The sequence below is a fragment of the Tauraco erythrolophus genome, chromosome 6 (assembly GCF_009769465.1).
Source record: "Tauraco erythrolophus isolate bTauEry1 chromosome 6, bTauEry1.pri, whole genome shotgun sequence".
NCBI classification, from domain to species: Eukaryota; Metazoa; Chordata; class Aves; order Musophagiformes; family Musophagidae; genus Tauraco; species Tauraco erythrolophus.
The window spans coordinates 30,875,807-30,901,351 of record NC_141470.1 but is presented as its reverse complement, the minus strand read 5'-3'; the positions used below and the strand labels follow the sequence as shown (position 1 = coordinate 30,901,351).

Sequence of the window (25,545 nt, the reverse complement as noted above, 5' to 3'; positions counted from 1 at the left end):
TCTCACAGACCAGCTGGTAGCTTAATCACTAAGATACTTACAAGTGAGTTACTGGGACAGATGTACTAGGACAGCATTCCCAGCTTCCTTTTACCTATCATAGTTGAGTAACCCAAGATATCCTTAACTGTGCAGTATGAGTTGCACTACAAAAAAATGACTAAAGTAGACTTGTAGTGTGTTTTGCTTGGAAGTAGAAAATAACAAAGTTTTCTCTGATTTTTTCCTTCTAGGAGAAGTCCAAAAGCATTCCAGATGATGTTGCTAAGGACATGAGAGGAGTGCAAACTCAGCTTCGGAACCATGTGGCCCTGGAGCACGAGCTCTCTGGGAATGAGCAGCAGGTAATGAAAGTCATTTGTGGTCTTTAATGTATAGCCAAAATTCAAGTTTCCAAGACAATTATAGTAATAATTTGGTATTGTGAACCAAATTATTACAGGCTCTCTGTGAGAGCCTGGAAATCTTTAATGATCTTCCTTCATCTTCTGGTTTTCTATTATGTTCAAGGTTTGATGGCAATAATAAAGTCAGTCATTTAAAACTTTACAAATAAGGGACATATTAGAATAAGCGCTGACTATTGAAGTGATTCACAAGGAAATTTTTGATCACTGTTCGAAACGTATGATTATGCCAGCCTTTATGATGTGTTTACCGCCTTCTTCAAAGTGTTCCAGGGGATTATAAGGAAAAATCCAGAATCTATTCTATGTGCAGAGAAACTGAATATTCATTGAACACAATGCAATGATTAACTATAGAGAATTATAGAAGGAAGGATGGGGTGGCAGTCTGGAATTTTCAGCAAGCTTAGAGGAGTAGAGCCAGCAATGGGCCCTTGTGGCCAAGAAGGCCAATGGCATCCTGGGGTGTATTAGAAGGGGTGTGGTTAGTAGGTCGAGAGAGGTTCTCCTCCCCCTCTACGCTGCCCTAGTGAGGCCGCATCTGGAATATTGTGTCCAGTTCTGGGCCCCTCAGTTCAAGAAGGACAAGGAACTGCTTGAGAGAGTCCAGTGCAGGGCCACAAAGATGATTAAGGGTGTGGAGCATCTCCCTTACGAGGAAAGGCTGAGGGAGCTGGGTCTCTTTAGCTTGGAGGAGACTGAGGGGGGACCTCATTAATGTTTATAAATACGTAAAGGGTGACTGTCATGAGGATGGAGCCAGGCTCTTCTTACTGGCATCCCATGACAGGACAAGGGGAAATGGATATAAGCTGGAACACAGGAGGTTCCACTTAAACATGAGGAAGAACTTCTTCCCTGTAAGGGTAACAGAACACTGGAACAGGCTGTCTAGAGAGGTTGTGGAGTCTCCTTCTCTGGAGATGTTCAAAACCCGCCTGGACGCATTCTTGTGTGATCCGATCTAGGTGGTCCTGCTCAGGCAGGGGGATTGGACTAGATGATCCTTTGAGGTCCCTTCCAATCCCTAACATTCTGTGATTCTGTGAGTAGGAATTACTGTGAGAAAGAAGGATAGAGCTTCTTATACAAACCTATGAAAAGTTTCAGCTCATGAGAACAGCTGTTGTTTAGAAAGTTTCCTTATACATAGAAATTTGCTTAGTTTCAACCAGACCAATAAAACTAGTATGAATTTTCTCTTCATCCCTTTGTTTAGTAAACGTAATGGTATAGTTAACATGACATGTGTTATATTGAGATTACTGAAGTAGTTATTCCAGTATCAATTATCAGCGGCCTCATATTTTGGTCTTGTGGCAGATAACACTAGAATTGATCCCACGAGATGCTTGTTACTTTTAAATATAAAAAAAGCATGAGATATGCATGAAGAGAATGTAGTCTCACTTACTCTATAAGGTCACTGGGGAAAACAAGGTATGATTAGCTATTATTTGCATTCCTCGTGTAATAAATGGTTTAGTAAAAAGGAGAAACAAAATCTGCCTGCTTATTTGTAAAAGCACCGTTGTGATGAGCCCTAGCAAACACTGGAGGTCACTGTTATTCCGTAGAACAGAAATTAGGGCCACTTGTTTAGTCTGAGAAAAGTTAGGTCAGAAAATGTTGCTTGAATTGTTGTTTCGTGTACAATTAACATAGCCCTTATCATAAATTTTCTGATAATAGATGGATCAGTGTGACTCTCTCTTTCCTACCCTCTTCTTTTGTCCCTGTGTATAGCTGCAGGAGCTGATCCATTCTGCAGATCGCATGCTGACCCATTGCTCGAAGAGGCAGGTGGAAGATCTGAAAGCAAAGCAGCAGGCAATAGTGACCAACTGGAAGGCCCTGAAGTCTAAAGTGGAACTGCGCAAGAAACTTCTGGAACAAGCATACAAGCTTTACCAGTTTCAGGCACATGTAAGCACTTCAGCCTTCTGTCTATTGGTATACATGGGCAAGCTGCCTTCAATGTATGTGAGTCATAGGTGCACTTTCAAGCTGCAGGGGTTGATGTAAAAGGCTACAGGTGCTATCTGTGTTATTAATCAAGTATTTAAGTACCTGTAGCTGTTTAGAAAGGTGTTAGAGGATAAGGATCTTTTACCTTCTGTAGGAAAGAAAGCTCATACCCAACTCTGTATGGGATAATTGATAGTTGTCAGAAACGGTCATCACTTCATGGGAGTAGCAGTAGTCTTTTCAAAGATTCTGCAATTCCCACTGAGTAAGAGCAATAAAATGGCTAAAAGTTTGTTCTCTCTCTCTCAGGGCATGTAATAACCCTCAGTTAACTTACTTCATGGAATGCGTCAAATGCAACTCACTGGTCTTTGCAGTAACCTCCCAAGTTGCTTAAGTACAGTGACATGCATATTATCAGCATGATGTCATCATCTGCAATGCACAGTAGTTTTCCAAATAACTCAGCAGGTCACTGAGCTATGATTTGCCACAGAATGCTTTGCGAATGTCAGTAGTCTCAGTGAAGGCACTTGAGCTACACCACCGCAAATTAGTAGATTATTGCTGCAAGTACTGCATTAGCAGGTACTAAAGCACCAAAGGGTGCCCCCTTTTATCATGAAGGAAGTTGATAATGTAGATTTCTAGAATACCTTTACATTCTTCATATTCTTGAACTGTTCCAGGTGTAACTTCAGTGTCAATTAAAGAAACTTCTGGTAGTTGACCTTCTGTTTCCATGTTTGCTGGGAAGCAGAGAATATCCAGGGTATGCTTACGTAGAAAAAAACCTTCCCACAAGTTTGTCTTAAGGTTGTGAGCTGGGATCAAGACCATGATAGAGTGTTACATGATGCTTTTGTGTTAGCATGAGTCTCTTCTGCACATTAGGCTAATCCACTTAAGTCTCTTAAAAGTGTTCAAACCAGCATTACCTGTCATATTTCATAAAAAAAATACATTGTACAGTTAGAGATAAAGGATGTTTATGGCACTCTGTTTTTTTGAGGGTTTGGTCGGTTTGTTTTTTAACTGTTAAGAATCAGTTATCTTGTGCACAACTGTTGATGGGGAAATAAAATGAACTAGAATTTCACTTACGGAAAATGAAAGTGGCTCTACTCATATAGGTGAAAGGTTCATTTGTCCACTGTCTTTCTGACAGTGATCTAAGAATGATGGTAAGGACAAGGCAAACTTCTAGTATCTATTCTTGTAATATATATTAGATTCTGAAAGTCTTCAGTCTGGGGGAATCTTCATCAGGAAATGGATCTTGATGGATTTATCCATTAACACATAGTCACTCAGAGTTCACTTTGTTATTGATTTGTTTCTTAACTTGTGTGATAAATTTAGTTATTGACTTCACATAGAAAATGTCCTGTTGGTGGGGATGCTTCTCTCTTTACTGCTGGAACCATACAAAATACCTTCCGTTTGAATTTTGTCTGAAATCTGTGATGCATCCTGTCATCTGAATGGCAGATCTATAGCCCGTTTCTTACTCTGGCCATGTGTCCTTTCATTTGCATTGGTAAATTTACAAGCAATGAACACCTTAAAAATATATAAATCTGTCAGTGCTTAATAGAGAGGGGTACAGAGTCATGAAGGTGCTTTCTTAACATCATAAAACAAAATGACAAAGCCAGGTGACTCTATTACTCAGTGAAGTGCCTAGATGGGATTATGCCTCTGGCATCTCCCTGTCTCTTTGATGTCAGTCTGCTCTCAAGAAGTATCCCTGATCCTCTCAATTTTCATGTCCTTTCCTGACAATAATCCCTGAAGAAGTGAAGAGCTGGTTCACCAATTCATCAAGCTCATCTTTTGGCCCAGATGGGATAAGGCAGGGTTATACAGCCACGTCTAACAGCTGTAAGAATTTCAGCAACTCTAGGGTAGGTTAGAGCAGCTTTACTGAAGAACATACCCCCAAACTGCTGAGTGCAAAGAGGCAGCTTTGCTCCCTTTCCTCTTTCAGACATGCCAAGAGATCCACAAACTTGTTAGTCGCAGTTGTTCAGTGTACTTATTTCATTAGTATTTTTCATATGCAGTCCATGGGGCTTATTCGTTATGAAATTGTACACAGATTAAGAAGTGAAACAAAACCAAATCAGCCTTTGCATGAAATGAGAATTCTGCACAATCATCTAATGTATCTCCTTGCATACCGTCAAGTATGATTTAAGTCTGACTAAGCCCTAACTGACAACATACAGTAACAGTAGAGGGCTCCAAATCTTCCAAGAAATTCTGTCAAGGAAGAGGAATTTAGACATCATAGGTATTTCTGAATGGTTTGAGTTTCTTGTTCTGAAGTTTGTGCTAGGATCTGCATGGTCTCAATCAGACTTTGCTTAGGAGTTTCCTGCAGACTGATGGCTAGTCTACCCTTAAATGTAGCTGGCAATGGCAGTTCAGTAACCTCTTATTGGCTCTTGACTTGCTCCATTGCATTAAATATCCTGAGATTTATGGATTTTCTCCTAATGCTTATCTTAAAATCTCAGGGAGTCTTAGAAATCTGCAGAGCCAAGTGCAATGTCCGTGTCCACAGTGACATCCAGCTATGTGTGAATTAGTTCTGCAAATCAAAATGACAGTAATACATATGCACTACATGGGACCACAGTCCTTTTAAAGAATCACTTAGTAGCTGTGTTCACTGGCTTTAAGAAAAGAGTATCTTGGCTTTAAAGCCTAAACTCTTAGAACCCCAAATTGGCAGTTTTCAACTTTGTGAAAATACTTTTTCCTGACTGGATAGTTCACAAGCCAGCTTTGAGCTGTACAGAATGATGATAGGGATAAAAATCCATGGGTAAAATGAAATGGGCAAGAAGCTATTTCCATTACATAGTTTCCTTCAGCAGAAAAGCCAGAAACAATTCACAAGAGAAAATTTTTAGTTCTCTGCAGTAAAAAAGCATTTTTCTTCAGCACTTACTATATGTAACAGTCTTTTAAAATACACTTTAAAAGGCCCTTTACCACCTCAGAATCAAATCAACTAATCCAAACACAAACTATAACAAAACTTAATTAATCATCCCATATGATCCCCAGTACATTCCTTTGCATTCCTATTTTTTACCAACTGGCACATAAGAGCACGACATCTATTACAGATTCAAATGAGATGCCTAAAGTAAGTGGACCAGTGAAGATGCAGAATCAAGTGCAGGGAAAGACACGCAGAAAATGCCAAATTATTTTTACTTGCACAAGTTTCTTTAGTCACAATGAGAAAATAATTCTGAGATTTGTTTAAGAATTTTCATGCTCATAATTGCCTCAGCTGAATGCTTCAGACATTTTAAGTATTGTAAATATGTTTATTGGTTCATCAGATTTTGAAAGTAAACTAGCATTACATCCTTGTTCCTTCCAGAATTGAATTTCTATGCCAATCTCAGTCTTATAGTTTCACAAACCAGGAGATGAATCTGCATACCTGATATGCCTAACTAATTTTTTATGACCTCTGACTTGCCTTTTTTCCACCTCTATTAGACTGAGCACGTTTGTTTTTCACCTGAAAATTCCCACTCTCATTTAAGAACATGTGTGCAATTTAAGTTTCAAATAGATTTGTATTAGCCAAAGCTAAGTCACAGGAAAATAGAGTGATATATTGTTTTATCCTCTGTGAATCAATAACACCAGAAAACACTTAATAATGGACTAAAGCATAATAAATGATATCACATTGTCATTGACATGATATAACACAGTTTGATTACAATTACCATATTACATAACATATATGATTTAACATAGTATGTAGAAATTCCTGCAGTCATGTTATCCACCCTTGTTAAAATTCATAGAAATACTTTAAATGCTAACAAAATATTTTCTTTCTTATTTGTTATTTTATTACCTATTATTCACTTAGAGTTGAAAAGTCAGCCTATGATTTTCCTGTCTGATAATCCAAGGTTGAGCTCTAACCTCGACTTTCACATTTTCTTGGGTTCCAGGTGTGGGACTATTTCTCATGGACAGCAGAAATAATAAGGGAAATGAGAGCCAAGGAGACAATTCGGGACATATCTACTAGCAGCCTGAGACTTACCCAGCATCAACAGCTACTGGCAGAGATTGAAGCACGAGAAGAGAAGTATAACCATGTTGTACAGCTAGGACAGTCACTCTTGCAAGATGATGAAATAGGATCAAAAGAGGTAATTGAAACTCATTTGAGTTCAGTCACACACATTCAGCTACTCGACACAGTGTAACTGTCATTCTGTGCCATATTTCGCTGTAAGCACACAAATGCATGTGTACACTCACACGTATCCACACATGCATGACCTTAATTTGCCTCAGTGTGTTACCTAGCTTGGGCACAAAAACATCTGTTCCATTTCCTGCCTCAGCAGTAGATGAGTGCTGGCATCTCCTGAGGGCCTGCTGTAGCAAAGCTGGGCTTATTCGAGAAGTTCACTATGTTCTGAGCAATGGAGATAATTCTACTCACTTCCCAAACTGGGTTTTCACACAAATACTATGCTTCATATTACAGTGCTATATCCATACCAGACCAGGCTGGAAAAAAACCTGTCAACCAAAGAATCGAAACACTCAAACATATGAGAGACTTTAAAGATTAATTGAAACATTTTCTGTAGTAACGAATTATGCTGGTATATTTAACTCCCTGGAAATGAAAGACAGAAATCAAAATGTCAGTTTACCAAGACAAACATCGTCTAATACTCTTACAGCATTATTTCTTTTCCAGTACCTACTAGTTTACTTCTCCCCCGACAACTCATTTTCATGTCTCTTGAATATCTTCAGAAAACTGCAGTTTCTGCAAATTACTCTCCCATTTGACAAAGCTTTTTCCTGTAAATTTGTTGAATGTTGCTATGTATTACTATAGTAACTAGAAATCTTCCTGACTGTAAAGCCCTTTGACTGTAGAAAAATGTAGGAAAAAAAATAATTTATAGAAGTCCTATGGTTATATAGAATTTGGAAGCTGAAATTGCATGAGGTCTGACATTGAGGCATATATTCACTGATTAGGAGAATATGCTATGTTGATAACTTATTTAAGTATCTGTCCTATCTCAATTTGAAGTGCTATAATTGCACCATTATGACTAAAGATAACAGAAAATTAGGATTTGATTCTAGAAGGCACACCTGAGAAACACCTACCTTTGCTCTTGGCTTGGACCACTACATGTGCTATAAGAAGTGCTCTTCCATTCCTGAAATGAGGCACCTCTGATTATCTCTCTGACTGAACATAAGCGCTAGAACTTGGTTTACTTTTTTCTGTTTGATAATTTTATTGCAATTTAAGGGGTTTATCCACCACTCCACCTAATCCTTTCTCCTCCCACCTTACCCTGGTCCATGGGGTATAAAGACCAACATGAGTTTCTCATTGGATATTGTGTTCAGATTCAGAAGAAGCTACAGGCTCTGTTGGAAGAGAAAGAAAATGTATACAATGAATGGAAACAGAAGAAGGAGTGGCTGGAGAAAATACACCAAGAACAAATGTTCTACAAGGATTGGGATCATCTGGACATGCTTCTGAATTCACAGGAGGTATGTGAATTATAAACTTGAAATAAGCAGTTAAATTCTTCAAGCATTTGAACTCTTCCGAACTGAAAAGGGCACTACTGTTCACCTACAACTTTAAATCCTTGGGTCTGTGTATAGACAAAACACTCTTATTATTGTTATTATTTGCATTGTGGTATCACTTGGAGACTGTAGCAGTGTACAAGACCCCTTTCTTATGGGACTTAGGCGTGGAACCAGAAACAAAAAGATGATCCTTGCCTGAAAGATAATTCATTGGAAACATAAGAGCTAACAGATGAGAGTCACAACAGAAGAGGGAGACAATGGTCCAGTATTTGTCAGCTTTACAAACAGATCACAGCACACCAGCTGCTTAACCACTGGCAAACTGTTTTGTAGGCTCTAGAGAGAAGGGAAATTGTAAAGCTGGTTTGAAGGAGGACAGGGAGATTACTTTGCAGATGTTGCTGGAAACCTCACCCCAGGCTGAGGGTTAGTGCTGGGGAAATGCAACTAGTGGAAAATGAATGTTGGCAGTGTGAGTTAATCCAGGAAAAGGAATTGACCTCTCGGGTCTGCAAGGGAATTAATAGCAGTGTGGGAGAACAACTATGAAAGAATTTGATTGTGAGGAATATTAGTTTCTGTTTGATACAGTAGAGAAAGATGAACTAGTGAAGAAAGCCCTCTCATGAAAAGAGAGGGCTGATACAGTTAATGCAAAGAGACAGAAGGATGTTCTTATTATCATCATTTTGCAGCTCCCAAAATAGATTTTTTTTTACCATTTTAAAATCATATTTTGTCTTTCTTGCACTTTCCTGGATTCACAGAACTATTTCAAAATGTTCCAGCTTGAGACCTGACATTTGCTATTACAAAACTTAGTGAAGAATTCAGAAGTCTTTTCCAGTCACTCTATGAAAATTCATGGATTGATAGATTGCTGTAACTGTGCTGAGACTTGGCATGCAAACCACATTGATGGGTTGAAGGTTGCCAAACGGAAAGGTTGAAGCAAAGCTGAAGGAAGTTGTACCTTTGGGTCATTTCTTATTAAGGAAAAATAATTCTCCAAGACCACTGGTAGCATAATATAATGGCTCTCGGTTTGTGCTGAGCGATGTTTTCCACCAGTGCTTTGCCACTGGCATTAAAACTTTTGGAAGATTGACCCTGAGCTGTGCTGCACCGTGATACTTAACCCTTTGGGACACATGGGCTTCAAGCCTTCTGCTACTTATTCCTCAAAGGAAATGCATATCTTCATGCATACCTACAGTTGGTACCCTTGGCAAGTATGGCCTGCATTCTGAGTTTGTGCCAAAACATGAAACCAAGAGAGTTTCACATAGGTTCAGGTTTCTGGAATAAAATATGACATAGTTCTTCCATTAAAATTTTTTATTTGTTGCTTAATTAGCAAATGGCACAATTTGCATGATATCTATCTCAAGTCCCTACCAAGCAGTGATCCATCATTGGTAAGCTCCTGCATGGGGACCATCATCAGGGAAAATGTAAACTCTACAAAATTTTGGCTGCTGTATTCTTTCTCTTTTCATGAAATGGAGATCAGCCAACATGCAGAGGCACTGTGACTGTGGCATCGGTTTTGCTGTATATACCTCAGGAGTAATTACGTACGAAGCTGCTGTGGGTTAGTGTTTCTTCTGGCCCCTCAGTCATGAGTCCTGATTGGAAAAGACTGTGTTATCCTTACATGAAAGGGATTGCACATGGCAATGTCTGTATGCCTCCAACACATTCTGTACAGGTAAACTATAGTTCACATTAATGGTTTATTCAGATTAATTTACCATGGCCATATTCTGTGAGGTAGACTGCCACAAAAAGGGATGAGTGTTCATCATAGACTGGATAAATTCTCGTGGTAGAATCAACCACAGTGCCTGTCTCTACCACAAGTTTCTTCAGCCAAAGTAAAGCCTGAGAATGAAGACTGTGACCTTGAGGACAACGAAGGGCATTCTGTTATCAGAGTATTTCTCTTGTGACATTTTCTTTACGAACTTCTAAGGAGCCTGGTAGTTGTTCTCACTCTTAAGTGTTCAGTAAGTGGAACAGTAAAGTGTGGATACTTGGTTGTCCCTCCCAGCACCCCTTCTCACAGGTGGTATTTTATGGTCAGGGAGAATCACGAGAAAATAAGCAGAGGGGTATAATGACAAGCGGATCTTGTCCATGTAGGTATAGAGAATGAGGGAACCACAGTCACCATATGATCTTAAATTACTTCCACCATCATCTGCATCTGATTTTTTGTTTTTAAAGAGCACTCAAGTTGAAAAGAACACTCCAGCTGTGAAAAGAAGATTCATAAACATTTTTGTTTCTCATTTTTGCTTCTATTTAATCCTCAGAAGTTTACAACTGATTGAAGAACTGTTGTTTTTTGAGACTTCTTTGCCTGTAAGGAATTACAGTTGCAAGCTCACAGAATTACTGTTATAAAATGGAAAAGTAGGTCACCATGGTGTGACATACAGACAAATGTGTCTCATATTGTAGTCAATGACCAAGTATATATACCTGCAATCTACCAGGGAAATTAAAGAACATCATGGATTTCTAAATTGATAATCTGGATATCACAGTCAGTCATACGTCTCCTTTTTCATGGACACAGTCTCTACCATCACTCAGCTACCACAATGCCTAGAGGAGACTGTTACGGATTAGTGCTCAAATTTAATCCAGGATATGTATAAGTGCTGTTACGTAAGAAGAAGAAACACTGAATTTGCTCATATCCAAGGATGCAAACAAAAAGATCCTCAATGAGCTGTGAGCATTCAGGATGAGCATCAAATCTTATTAGTCTGGATGCACCAATCGTGCCGGTACTGTGAACAGCTTTCCTTTCAGGAATTATTAGTTTTCCTCCATCACAATGACTCCCTCTTGTGCTGTCCGTTTTTGTCTTCTTGGTTTTAACCCACAGCTGACAGTGAGTAGAAGTACCGTGAAGCTGGTAGCTTCCTAGGAACATCAGCCTGCCTCAGAGCTAAAGAGTATTAGTGAAAGCATATCTCTGTACTTCACAGTGCACTGCTACCTGCTCATTTTAAACCATATTTTGCCATCTTTAAGTCAATTTCACTGATGTGAGACCTGTCAATGTTGATCACCTCAGCATCCCAAGCAGTGTCACTCCACAGTGAGTATACAGTGATGCAGGTTTAGGCTATTATGCTGCTGAGAAAACAGAAACTACATGTGTTTACATACAAAATGAGCTGCGTCTTTGAAGAATTTATGGGATGAAATGAATAAAGAAAGCAAATTGTTGCAAGAGGCTCATTTGCTGCTGTTCATGGAAGAACAGGAAGGAATTTGCCTTCTGCTGGATTCTAGTCCTTCCTTAATATGCAGTGCATCAGCCTGGCCCTGAATAGAAATGGCAACATTGTTCTGATTCCTCTACAGCTGGAATTCCTGTATTCCCAGAATATCCTCCATTGCTTTTGTTCTCTCATCTCTAATGTGATCATTCTTCAAACAGGTTATTCCTGTGCTGTGGGACTCCCATCTAACTGAGGGAGAAATAGCAAGAACCACAAAACTGTCTTTTGCTGCTTCCACCGTCTGCCTTACGGATCAGTACATACGATTTGACAGTGAACTAAGGTTCCTTAGTCACTATTTGTATCTTACTTCTCTGCATTTGAAGAGCAAATGGAAGAGGAAACTGTTCCTTTTGGTTGGAGCTCTGTTACTACTATGTGGAGTTAAAATGCGGCTGCATAGCAACACAGACTCTGCTCCCTAGGGAGTCAGGCAGGAGGGTAGGAAAGCAGTTCTTTCAAACACATTTTCAAAAAGTATTCAACTAACACATCAATTGAAGACTCTCAAATCACTTTCCCAAAGGGAATATTGTCATTTTCTACTTTCAGAAAGGACAAAAGCAAACGCACATTCAGAAAAGATTTCTATCAGACAAACAAATACAAGCAATCTCTCCACCCCTTGTTTCTTCTGACTTCTGTGTTTGAGGCAAAGCTTAGTCATGTGCATTTCATTTTGCGTATCTGCAAAATATGTGTATAAGAAAGCAGCTTCTGTCATCCCATCATTTTTGCATCCTATTTTCCTAGTACTTCATACGCCTTAGACCAAGCCTCTCCCCCCACAGCAAGGAACAGGAGAAGGAAGAAGGCAACAGAGAAGCATTTTAAACTAAGAACTACTGGTGAGAACTGCTCTCTCATTCGCTGTCTGTGCCAGTGTGACAGGTTTGACTTTATGCCAGCATCTTATATTACATCCAAGTTACTTAAACCTTCGAAGGATTTCTGCAGAATTCGGTCTAGGATTGTTCTGTGCTAAAGAAAACAGAGCACATGTGGAGAAAATTAGGCAAACATCTATCTTTTTTAAAATTTTTGTTACTGTGAATTGAGTTGTACCGTTGCACGGAACTGTTGCAGGAAACTCTCCTAAGACCTGCGAACTGAGATCTTGCCATTTGGAGTGCAGACAAGCAACAGCTGAAAAAGAGAAGGAAGAAAAAAAAATCATTTTTGCTTTGAGCAGAAGCAGTGTCCAGTACACTCTGCTCCATTCTAACCTTTTCACGGCAGCAGATGCATTGCTCAGGTTAGCTGCTTTCCTTTTTTTCGCAGATGAAATAACAGCGAGTTTGCAGGCTGTCTCTGGCAGGCGTTTTTGGCTCCCTCCTACTCTGTCTGCAGTCTCACTGTCAGAACACTGAGAGCAGAGCCTCATGCTCCGTAATTTATCTTTCTGCCCATCCCACTCTCATATCACTTTGCAGACGTGACAGGCGGTGGTAGCAGTATTAGAAGAGCTGTGAGTTTTTATTTTTAATGTGGATTTTTTTAGTTTATAATTTTTTTCTTCTGGAGAATGTTTATTCATCTCTCATTCCTTTGCTTCAGAGGAAGAATGGAAATTTCCAGTGCCAAAGGAAAAAGGATTAGGAGTTGGTTTTAAAAACAGGGGGAAAAGCAAGCTTCTGTGGCTTTGATTTTTGCATCGTTTAGGACTAAGCTTCAGAATGTCATGCAGGGACCGTCGCTGCAAGCTTTCATCTGCAACCTATATCTCCACTGCAGAAGTGATGCTATCTTCCAGCAGAATGACTCCACCTCCTCCTTTTGAATCTGCTGTGCGGGACAGGCCTTTTCAAAAAATGCCAGCATCAGCATGGCATCCTCCCACTGGTCAATCAATTGCAGAGCTTGCTCCAGGAAATACCAGCTCATCACCAAGCAGTGTGTCTTCTGGAGCTTACCATTCAAGGCTAGATGTCGTCCTGGCACACACAGACCGGAGGAAAAGTTTCAGGAGCGCTAGTCACTGGGTCAGTCCTTCTGATGAGACATCCAGGCATTCCAGTCCTCCCAGGGACCCTCGAGACCATGGATACAGGGGTTCTGGCACTCGGTCAACATCTGCATCTTACAAGCAATGTTCAGAAAGAGAAAATAGCGTTCATCACCTTTCTTCTGAAAAAAAAAATCCATTGAAGCTTGCTGTAACTTTGCCCTCTGATGTTCTTCCCTGCAAAGCTCCACCAAGCTGGACATCACAACTAGACATTGATCTGTCTGCTATTCCAACTGTTCCTACACTTTGCAGCAGAAATCTGCATGCATCCCTGGAACCTTGTGATTCTTTCCCACGCCAGCAAAGCTATAGCCAGTGCAATGTCCAAATGCCAGACCTCCAGGCTTCAATGAAGCTTTACATTTCAACTTGCAGCTTGACGATAAAGCCTTTTCAGGCAGATTCCCATGGAAGCAGTCATGCTCATTCAAGTCTGCTCATGCCACAATTAGAGAAGGTCCCTGAAATTCCAGCTGGTCTTCCACCAGGACCCCAGAAACCAAAACAAGGCTTCCCTTCAGGTGGGTCTCCAGCCCTTCAAATCACAAGATTTCATGTGACTTCGTCTAAGTATCCTGGCCTTCCCCAGCAGACTGTCTCCAGAGATATATGGCTGTCCCCAGCTGTGCTGTCTGGAAGAGAAAATTCAGCTAGTGGGAATGAGGTCACAAGCAAGGATTTAAATCCAGAGCTGGTTGTCTTTCAGAACCACCCTTCATCTAGGCCAGAGTTTAGGAAGACTCCATGTGATGGTCTAACGCCTGCTCACCACAAAGTTTCCAAAATCACCCTGATACTTGCCACCCCTTGGACTGCTATGCCTATCCAGGTGGTAAGAGAATTTAGAAGAAGTCCAAATCCAACAATCTTTATCAAAACAGATGATTCAGATATATCTGGTCCACCCTTTCACCCTGTGGAGATTGGGACTGGCCTCTCTCTATCAGTGAATCCAGTTTGCTGCTCAGAATTGCTTTCTAGCCACTGGGTGAGATCTGATTTGAGACCTTCGCAGGAAACATGCACTCTGAAAAGTGTATACCCTGACAACCTTTTGACAAACATACCAGCTCACACCACATCTTCAACTCACAGTGAGACAGAGAGTGCATGGTGTCCATCTATCGCTGTCAACATTGCATCCTTTGGATCTGGGAGGAGAGTGGTGAAGATTTCCATTCCATTCTAGGAACATTTGCAAACAGAACTTCTAAGTTGTGCTAATCAAGCCATGTGGATTTCTTTTTGTATGCTTCCTGCCATGTTGCCACAAGATGACTTATGGGAGAATCAGAAAGCTACTTGTGTTCTGCTGTCACTGAGGTTGCAACTACAGCTTGATCCATCCTAAATGAAGCTGAGCACTCTATTCTGATCAAACACTTAACAAGTGTTTAATTTTAACCATTAAAGTACTACTGTCAACATGACATGTTCAATGCTATTTATGTGCTTACAGGTTTTGCATAATTGGGCCATAGTGCTCAGCACTTTGAAGTTTCAAGACTTCAGAGCCAAGAACTGGTTTTCTTCTCTTCTAATCAGTCTGGAACCTGGGACAAATCCTCAGTGTATTTTTTCTTAGATTTTTCTGTTTCACTGTTTGCGTTTTCTTACTTGTCAGATTATGTTACATTTCTAAATGGCTAATTCCTGGTTTTGTAACTTTTAAAAGTAATACTTGTTTTCGAAACCAGAAATATGTAAGTGTGTAGGAAGAAATCACCATTTTTTTTTTCCCCCCTTAGAGAAAGAGAGGGGAAATGAAGGGAAATCCCTCATTCCCTTTCCTAAGGGAAATGTAGATCATTTAGTCCCCACAGCATCTCACATTTGGATATCCCAGCAAAGTTTCTAGCAGTGAAACTATGGGGAGCTTAAGAGGTATTTAGTCTGTCTTCAAACAAATGTTTCATAAGTAAATGTTTTAATGATGATGTTGTATGAGCATAGGATTCTGGTCTAACACCTACTACTTACAGGATAATAGGGGTAAAGCTTGTGAATTTTCAAGAGGGAGGGGATAGGTGGGTGGAAGGGATTGTAGCAGTTATGGGAAAACAAACACTGACTTCTCTCTGTATTTTTCTCATATACATTTCCAATATCACATAATTATATTCTTATGTCTATGAGACAGCATGCAGTGGGAAGGGGGAAGGAAATTTTAAATACACTTAATATTAGAATTTTGCATCTAGATTGTGAGGTCAGAGGCCAATAATACAGTGATGTCAGTATGATAGAAAAGATGTAAGTATTTTTTTATAAACAACTTTAGTGTGGCTTTTTACACTTCTAGTATTATATCTTGTTATAACTTTTACTGAAACAAAGCTCGGTGCAACATATTTATGAATCATATATAATTATAATATTAAGCACATTTATTTACTTTGCTAAAAAAAAATCTAAATACTTTTTTCATTAATTCTTTTTGTATTTACTTTTATCAGAAGTAAGTTAAATCAAACCTTGCCATTATCTATCTGGGCAGAGAGTTTGGACTTGATTACATGCTTTAAGTGAAGACATTTAAAACTGGGAGTAATTATGGCTTTTAGAGCTGAAAGAGTTTCAGTGGAGTTTCAGCAATCTCAGCAGCAAGCTTAGATCAAGCAGTGGAGGACAAAATCTGTGGAGCTTGTTGTGCTGTGAAGAGCAAAAGCAGGAGAAGGGAGTGGATTTACACAAACACTTAAAATAGATTTTCTTCTAGACAAATAAAAACAACACTTCTTGGAAGACAAATTTCTTTTGGGGCTGTGTCAGCTTCCAGTGTGCATAAATGTGAAGTCGTGGCGTCCAGAGAGCATAGTTATCCTAATGACTGAAATGGTTCATTCAGTATTTCTCCAAAAGCTAGAGTTGGCCTGTGCTGTTACATAAGTGTGTATATAGTACTATTTTATTTAAAATGAACACTTTTTTTTTTAATTATACTTTGCGTTTAGTTCTGCATTAACTTCTATGTAAGAGGTCTTATGACAGTGTGGCTAAATCTACGCAATGAGCTCAGAAATAGTGAAAAACTCCAGCTAAGTAGGGTTAAAACCTCTGTTTCTGTGCTCTGCATTGTTAATAACTTGGCTATTTGTTACATGTTCCATTTCAAATCTCAAAAAGAGCCAAGTCCATTCTGTGGTTTTAAGCGCCTTTGCAAATCCTCGCTTAAAAATGAGTCCATTATATAGCAAGTGGTCAAGTCTTTGGTGCTTTTTGCTTTTTTTAATCATCATTAAATTCCTGATGATGGGCCATGATTCATAACAGAAACAAACTTGAAAGAAAGTTTATACCTGCTGTGTGGTGTGGGAGACTCCAGTAGGTTACCTGAGGAGAGCGATGCAGTGTTTTCTACTTGAAGTCAACACGTCTCATTCAAAGCAGGAGTTTGGGGACCTGTCTAAAAATAGGCCAAAAAGTGATGTAATTGGCCACAGGCCAGCATTGTGGTGTGGGATCCAGTTTCCATTCTGCTTTCAAATTGGTATAACAAATGCTTAAATGAAAAAAACCCACAAAGTTGGCGGTTCTCATTCTAGCAATTGCTGTCATAAGATTTCTGTTTAAAAGATGAACGGAAAGTTTATATCTCACCAGCTCTCCAAGTAGCACTGTTAGTGCTACTGAGGCTGCTTTCTTCAAAGCGTATTGCCGTCACCTCTCCTGCAATGTAGGCAGCCAGTTTTCTTTTTGTGCACCAGTTTTCTTTCTCAATATTAAAACCTGGCTCCCAAGAACATTTGCATGGGCTTCTACTTGGAGGACCTGGTCCAAAGCTTTCAAAAGTCAGGAAGACTTTTTCCCACTGCTGTAACAGCTGAAGGGATGGGGCTTTGAATGCTCAGTGTTATTTATGTGTAGCAATTTTCAGTGGGAGCAAGGCACTGAGCGCTCCAGTGGCAGCTGCTTATGACTCACCATCCCACACCCTTGCTCTCGGGTGTCTCTGTTCTCTTTTTCCAAAGAAAGTAACCATTTTTACCAGTAGATGCCCCTTGCCTTTTTCTTCCATCACAGATATATGAGCAGGAAAACTAATGGCTGACCATTTCTTCAGGTATCACAGAGTTTGCAGTTGCAGAGTTTCACTGCAGTTAATAAATAAAGGTCCTGGTGTGATATGTGGAAAATTGTGAGAATTTTCTGTTTACTCAGGTAAATATTTTAGATCAAAAATGATAGATAACCCACAAAATATGCCAGAGAAGCTACAAGGCTTTTAAAGCAGCATTTAAAACACCAGAATAGAGATGAAGCATGTGGCTGTATGTTTGTGTACCTTGAACAGGAATGAATTATATTCAGCTGATAAATTTTTATTTCAGTGTTAGTAATAGCAGTGTAAATGTGGTTGGTAATTATAAGTGGTTTAACAAAGCGTTACAGTAGACAGACCCGGAGCCCACGTGTGGCGACTTTCCTCCATGAGAGCAAACCAAATCCAAATGCACTCTAAAAAAAATATTATCTGCCATAATTTCGTACACTTGATAAGTAGAATAGATCAAAGGATTAAAGTTTGAATGACAGAATATCTGCCTTCTAGTGGGGGTTGTATTTAACATACAAAGGCGGCATCCTAGTGATTTATGGGCCAGATTTACCAAAAACTTAGGCCTGTTGTACAGTGTCCTTCCACTCTTCTTGACAGCCATTACTCTGTAGGGATTTATTCACATTTCTTCTGATACTCAGCATGGGTTAGTGTTGAGCAGTTTGAACATCTGGCCTTGGCATGATATTCTTCTGTGCATTTTTCTGTATAAAATATTCCTCTTATTAACTCCCAAAAAATGAACCAGAAAGTCAGGCCAAGTCTGGCTGTCAGTCCTCTTAGCCACAGCTGCCAAGGAGGGCTGAGTGGCAGCAGCAGTAACAAGGTCCATCGACGAGCTGGAGATCAAGGCAACTAAGTGAGGTAATGACTGAAATCTGTGGTCTGTCCAAGAGGACCAGGGCAGGGCTCAGGCCCCCCCTCAACACCACTCAGATAGGGCTGGGGCCCTCAGAGGGACCCCCAAGTGGGAGCAGGAGGGCTGTCCAGGGGACTGTCAGGGCGCCAGAGCCTGCTGGTGCTCTCAGACGGTGACAAGTTATTGCACATAACACATGCCTGGAAAACCTCTCCTTCAGAAGATGCCCTGTGGGGTTAAACAGTCATTCAGTATTTTTGTCCAGACAATGAACATCATTACTGGTTTACTGGAGTAGCTGCCAAAGAATATCTTTTCTCTCCTGTAAAAACAGCCCTGTCAGACTGCTACAGAACTGTAATGTTTTGCAAAGCAGGAGAGATCTCTCTAGATGTTATTTTTCCTGTGCATGTCTGTGGTTTTAAGACACAGATTTACCTCTGTTCTTTACCAGCCCTCTTCTGAAACTATTAGCAGTTGTTTTATTTCACTGATTCTATTCTGTTTCTTTCCTGACTCTCATTTCTTTCACACTATGTCACTGATCTCAAATTCTTTTTCCATCTCTGCTAATTGCACTTTACCCAGGTAGAATTATTGGTTGGAATTTCTCTTCCTTATCCAAATACTTACAATTCCATGAGCTCACAGAATGGATTACACAGTGCTATGTCCCAACTGATAAATGCAGTCCCTCGTAGCAGCCTGAACTCTAAAAGTCTGTCCAGTCATATTCACTCTACTGTGAACCTTGTCCACAGGTAATTTTTGCTCATGTCCCATCAGAGTCTCTGATTGGGGTTTTTGTCCTGCTGTTTTCTTGTCATTGGATAAGGGAAGAAACTGTGGGCAATTAAATCCACTGGAAAAGAATAAATTCCTACTAGCCTACAGAGAAGCTTTTTTTTTTCTTGATAATAGATAACTACATTGTTTATTCTTTTGCATTTGACAAAATAGAATGTAACAGAATGCAGGGGAGAAGTAATTGAGCAGTCAGTTTTCTTAACACCAGCAAAGAGTCAAGAAACACTGTCGTGCCTTAGAGATGTGTATGGATTAGTCAGAAAAGGTCCTCACAGTGTTAAAAGCTAATAGCACAGAGCTGAGTTTCCTTAAAACTGCGTGTGTTGTTTTAGACTAAGGGTCTCTCTGCATCAGAGACTGACAGGACAGATAGTGAATAAAATGAATGCAGGCAAGTTGGAAAGATGACCTGAAAAAAAAAAAAACCAGATGTAATGCACTTGGTACAGGTACAAGCTATGGTATTTTTCACAAATGATCAACTGCATAAATACAGGATGGAGACAAGCTGGTCTGATAGCAGTCCTTTGGAAAAGCTTCTGGAAGCTTGTAGTAGATGGCAAGGTGAACTTGAGTTCATGGCATTGCGTACAAGATAAGCACCATAGACAGATACATGGGGAAGTTTACAGGTTGAAAAGCACACATAAGCTCTCTGCTGCATTGCTTATTGCCACTTATTGCACCAAGTATTAGGAACCCTGTTTCAAAATAAGTGGAAATGGAGAAAACCCGAAGGAGAGCCATAAGAATAATCAGAGTCAAGGAGCCAGACCCTTTGGGGAATGATTGATCCAATCAGGGTAGTTTAGCCTGGAGAAGATAGAAATCCCAGTACGCAAAAAGCCTGCAAACATGTACAAGGCTGAAGCAAATGTAAAAGGAATTATCTCCTTCCTGTGGTGAAGAGGGCAGTATGTAATGGGGTGAAGTGTTAGCAATGCATTTTCAGGCTAGATATTTGGAAAATCTTGGTAATGGTGAAGGTAATGAAGCACTGGAATAACTTGCCCAGGGAGGCTACAAAGTCTCTGTTACTGGAAGTCTTCTGAGAAGGAATCGTACAGACATCTATCAGACATGACAATGTTGATCTTGCTTTGGATTACAAGGATGGCTTAGACTTCTGAAATTCATTGCCAGCCTTTTGACTTAGTGATAGCAATAAGCACTAATAAGTCACTTTCCTTAGCTGAACCTATTAATGCTTCTCTTTCTTGCTCAAGACCATGGAGCTCTACTATTTAATTTCCAAATTTGGTTGCCTTCTCTTGCTTTTAATTTCCTCTCAAGTGTACTCTCAACTGCAGAATTAATACCTCTTCTCACATTTATGAATCAGGTTTATGTGATAATTAATCCACTGAGAAAAACAGTAATTTTTTTTTTATAGATTTATTTGAAAAGCAGGGACCTCGGAAGCTCTGTGGATGAAGTAGAGCAACTGATAAGGAAACATGAGGCTTTTGAGAAGCTTCTGTCATCACAGGATGAGAAGGTACAAAAATCAACAAATATTCTACCTACCCATGAGCTAGAATGATTTGGTTTTTTAATATGGAAACTCATTGAATTGCTGATGGGTGTGATAGGCCTGATATGCTTGAACCAAAGAGAAAATGGGGAAGCTTAATGAAATAAGAGGCAGAGCAGTGGAGAACAAGTGTTAAATACTCCATGCCCAAGTCCTGCCTGTATTGTCTTGCAGTAGACAGGAAAACCACTTAGTAAGATGAATAGTGGGATTTACCAGAATAAATATTTAAAGCAATCTATATTGTGTGTTATGGATATCAGAAGTTTCTGCTCTTTTCATTAGAAAAATCAGTGGCTTTTAAAGCAAGTAAAATACAGTAGGGCAGAGGGGATGACTTGTCCGATTATTTATGTACATACAATGTCTGCACCAAATTGGCTAGCCGCCATGCACCTTTGGAATAGATGCTGAATTGCTCACCCACATGTAAAGGAATCTGCCTAGCTGATGGCCACTGCTGTAATTCACCCAGGCTAGGGCTAAACTCAAACCTGGGGCTGCGCCTGGGTTCCCCAGAAGGAATGAGCTCCCAGCACCCATGCCAGCTCCCTGCTAGACTGATTGCTGATGTTGAGAGCTACCTTCCAACACCTGATTTCCACAAAGCAATACAACCTGAGCACTCATGGGTGTCAGGCTTGCTTCATGATTCCTTGCACTGGATGATCAGTGGCACAGGGACTCCTGGAGCTACAGCTTTAATTCATTTAAGCAGACAGGGTACACTACAGAGGCTAATGACAAGGACATCAAGGCATAACACAGTACAGGGTGGGGGGAATGCTGGTTAACTTGTCTCGGCTATTCTTGGTTCATTCCAGAAAAAAAAAAAAAAAGAGAATCTTTTAGGTATGGGAAGGAGCTTGGTTTTAGTTTTCTTGCACCACTTGGAAGCATAAAAGTAACTTCAGATTTGTTGCCTCCTCAGATGATGTCTCTTCAAGAACAGGCAAGCAGGCTAGGAAAGGTTGGTGGACTGGAAGGGCTAAAGATCCAGCACAAACTGAACACCATTCGTGAAAGGAGGCAGCAGATCAAGAATCTATCCCAGAGTAGGAGAGAGAAGCTACAGACTGCCCTTCTTCTGGCTCTTTTCTACCAGAACTTGGAAGAGGTAAGAGACTGGGATGGGGATAGAAGGCAGAGGAGCTGCCTCCCTCTGTTGGATGAAGTGCTCACCCTTGCCAGAGATTAGGTGGATTGATAGTCTACTCTAGTGTGGCAGCTCCTGCTCTGCCACACTCATGCAAAGGAGTAGGTGCTCCAATGCCACTGCTGTTACTATACCATCATTTTGGCATTGTGTCTGTTACAACTGCTTTACACATCAGGAGCTCTGTTAAAAGATAATTAATAAAGGGAAAACCGCCAGCTACTACCTTATATTTCCTTTTGGTGGGAAAGAAAAGATATATCAAATCAGGATGAATATAAAGTGAAAAGCACTATGGCAAGGGTGCCAAGCTTTACCAAGTGTGTGTTCGCTGAAGGCCTTCAAAACAGTACTGTAACTTAGCACAGCTTTTCAGCTACTGTAGACTGGTCTCTGCAGAGTATGTTCATCTCTATCTCGGTGCTGGCCTTAGTCCTGTAACTGAGCAGCTCTGCTCCTGGCACTACTGGTGGAAAGACATACTAGGTCAGCCCTTCAAAGGGCAGCACAATGCGTGTAACTGAAAAATGTGCTAGCATCCAGTGTGCTGGCACAAACAACAGCACACAAGCCCAGAGGGACATTTGCAAACACTCTTTCTGGTTTGGTATGCACCTCTTCTGTTGCTGCATCACATGAAACATCCTCCATGGTTTAAAGAAAAAACTACAGGTGCTTGTCACTTTGCAGCCCATGAAAAAGACACATGTCGACACTGGTCAGTTTATGATTGTCACCAAAAGCAAATGAATGCCTGTAACACAGCTGCTGCTGACAACCAAATTTTTATTTATTTTTTTTAAAAGAATAATCTAAGGAATAAAGAGCTATTAAAATTCCATTTACAGCACAATATATTTGAAACCTTGCCCCCCATCCCCCGTCAAAATAATCAAACATTTAAATGCCCTCTTCTTTGGCTACACTAAAAAGCCAGAGCTGCATGCTGTTTGTTTGCCAGACAAAAAAAAAGCCTTTTTTTTTTTAATGGCTTTTTCAGTCTTACTATTGAAAAGTAGGAGAAACATTGCCCTTTAGGTGGCTATGTACAGAGGATTCATTTGTTTCTCATCCTAACTGTATGGATGAGCCTCTCCCACACAAATGTGAAGTGAGTTAAGTGACATTAAAGCGTTAATGTGTGGCTGGATAATGGAAGAAGGCCCTAGCTTGTGAGGAGAGTGTCAGAAATGAAAACAGCAGATGACAGTGTGCTGTCCTGGGCAACTTGACATAAGGCTCCTGTTTGAATCTCTAACTGTGCCTTGGAGGGGAACAGTTTCTGGAGAGCGTGCTGCTAGTGAAAGCTATTTCTGTTATTGCTTATAGAACTTCAGCAGCTGAAACAACACTTCAAATCATTAATTAACTGAGAAAATCCTCCAGTTGTCAAGTCTCGTGTGCATGTAGCACAGTTCCATAAGGACAGCCAAGATGCTTTGAAACTGATAAAGCTAGCTTCAGTTTGCTCTTCTTGTGTTGTCAAAACATTAGATTACTTCAGTGGTTTGAGGACAACATGATCAGTTACAACATATGTCAAGTGTTCAGTTCTCAGTGTTTTGGTGGATAAAAAAAATATTTCCTTCAGTGCTAAGGGCTAAAGTTTAGCAGATTTTAAAGAAATTTGTGGAATACCCACTATCCTATTGTACATTTTATTCTACATACATTTAAATCCCCTAAAAACAGAATTTCATAAGAGAAACACATAACCTTTGCTTTGTCAGTCTTCATGGTTCACCTGCTTGTCCGAGTCTGATGTTCCTGACTAGACCACTTTGAGTTCTATGAAGTATAAAAGCAAATAGAGTTGTATTTGCTTTCAAACAATCTGACCAATGCTTAGCCTCATCAGTAAGGCTTTATTTGCTTTGCGTTTTCCATTTAGGTCTCACGACATCACTGAGATCAGGAAATGTTAGTGCTGTTTTATAGGCGAGGCACAGAATCTTAGCTGAGTTAAGAATCTTAACCCATCTTACAGGTAGGTCGATAACAGAGATAGGAAATGAAACTCAGATCCCTAAATCCAAGGCTCAGCTGTCATAATCTCATTTTAAATATGTCTACCATGCCAAGGCTGCATATCTGCTCAAGGAGTCTCTAGATCTAATCTAGAAGATTGTATAGTCTGTTTATGGCTTGTGATAATACTATTTCCATTCCTACCTGATTTTATTTCCTAGCAAGTAGAATAGTTCAGAAACTGGAGAGCCACCTCGTCTGTCAGCTCCCAGCCCAATCTGCCCAGGCATAGACAGTAGCATAGAACAATGCTATCTTGGGAGGAGGCCCCAGGACGGCATGTCATGCTAACTCTGGTGCCTTACACTGCTTCAGGCAGAAGACTGGATCAGTGAGCGCATGCAGAAACTAGAGGATCCTACCATACAAGACCCCAGCAATCTACAGGACAAAATGAAGCTGCTGCAGAAACATCAGGTCTTTGAGGCAGAGATTCTAGCGAATGAAGAAATCATCACAGCTGTTAATAAGGTAACTCTTTCACTCTGCTAGTGTTTTTACAGATTATTGCTGGGTATCCAAAGAAGGACAGATAGATGGAATGAAAAGGAGGGGTAGCTTGTTCACCACTTCTATATCAATAATCTTACTTGCATGACAAGAACGCAGTTGCTATGCCATGGAAATGTAATGCTGGTAGTTTACAACAGGGAGATTTGTTAATTGCTTTATCGAGGGAACTTCCATCTTTCCTTGTTGCCTGAACAGGAAGATATCACTGACTTCTTCTTTGCCTGAGGTGATTACTCCTACAAAAGGTAAATAGGATTTCATGCGCAATTTGTGAACATTCTTGTTGAAACTGGGTGAATCACATAGCTGAAGGGTGCAATCGTCTGTAATACGTCTCTTGGTGCTCCCACTCCATGAATGTCATTCTTGGCAGGGAAACATTCAAATCCTAGTGTTCTTGATTCCCTCCAGATGTAAAAGTTTTCCAGCTGAGCAGTATCATTTGGGCAGTAAGAATTTATGTTAGTAATTTATTGTTCAGTCTAGATTAGGAAAGTGAGAGAGTCCTTCTAGAGAGGTCATGTAACATGGTAATCACATGAAAAATTAGTGGCAACCTTTATTTCTGATTTCTTCTTCTGAATGTGAAGAAAGGAGAAGCCCTGGTACTAAAAGCCCACCCAAAATCAGGAGAGATTCGTCGCCAAGTCCGCATGCTTCAGGAGCATTGGGAGAAGTTGAAGAAAGCTGTTGCTGCCCGTGGAAAGATGCTGGAGGACAGCCGGGACTTCCTGGAATTTCTCCAGAAGGTGGATCAGGTGGAAGCCTGGATCAGGGAGAAGGTAAACAGATTCTAGTATTTAACCCAAGCAGCACACTAGAGACTTTCTATTTAGCAGTGAACTTCTGATAAATGTGTCATCTTCCAGGATATTTTCTTAGTGACTTTTGCCTGGAAGAATCATGACATGTTCCGCAAACAATATGGAGGGAATGATTCAACAAATTCTAAAAATTTTCTGGAGTGTTTCCATGCCAGAGTCAGTTGGATGATATTAGCACATGTTCTCAAGTAAAATGTGTACATAAAGAGATTATGATTATTGGTGGATGTCTCGCATGTCTCTATTGAGACAGAGAAATGAAAGTGGACGAGAATGGAAGAGACTTGAAGCATTTGGCAACTGGTACTCACTCTCATTGCGTATGAAATCTAAAAGTTTCTCTTTGTAAGAGTGAGGAGTCCCTTAATCCACTAAGTTTTCATTCAGAGGTTGCTTCCATAATCAGTAACAGATTGGAGAGGGTTTTGGGACTAAGTCTCAAACA

At 40.2% G+C, this 25,545-nt stretch overlaps 1 protein-coding gene across 1 annotated transcript in view; it reads left to right on the top strand.

Moving 5' to 3' along the window:
- Positions 1-25,545, top strand: part of SPTBN5 (spectrin beta, non-erythrocytic 5) — a 102,555-nt gene that overhangs the window by 39,437 nt on the left and 37,573 nt on the right. The window contains exons 30-37 of the mRNA XM_086613486.1: positions 234-344; positions 2,154-2,333; positions 6,371-6,574; positions 7,812-7,961; positions 20,439-20,543; positions 21,511-21,696; positions 24,079-24,234; positions 24,867-25,058. Coding sequence (XP_086469612.1) covers positions 234-344; positions 2,154-2,333; positions 6,371-6,574; positions 7,812-7,961; positions 20,439-20,543; positions 21,511-21,696; positions 24,079-24,234; positions 24,867-25,058 — 1,284 coding nt within the window. The remainder of the gene's footprint in view (positions 1-233; positions 345-2,153; positions 2,334-6,370; positions 6,575-7,811; positions 7,962-20,438; positions 20,544-21,510; positions 21,697-24,078; positions 24,235-24,866; positions 25,059-25,545) is intronic.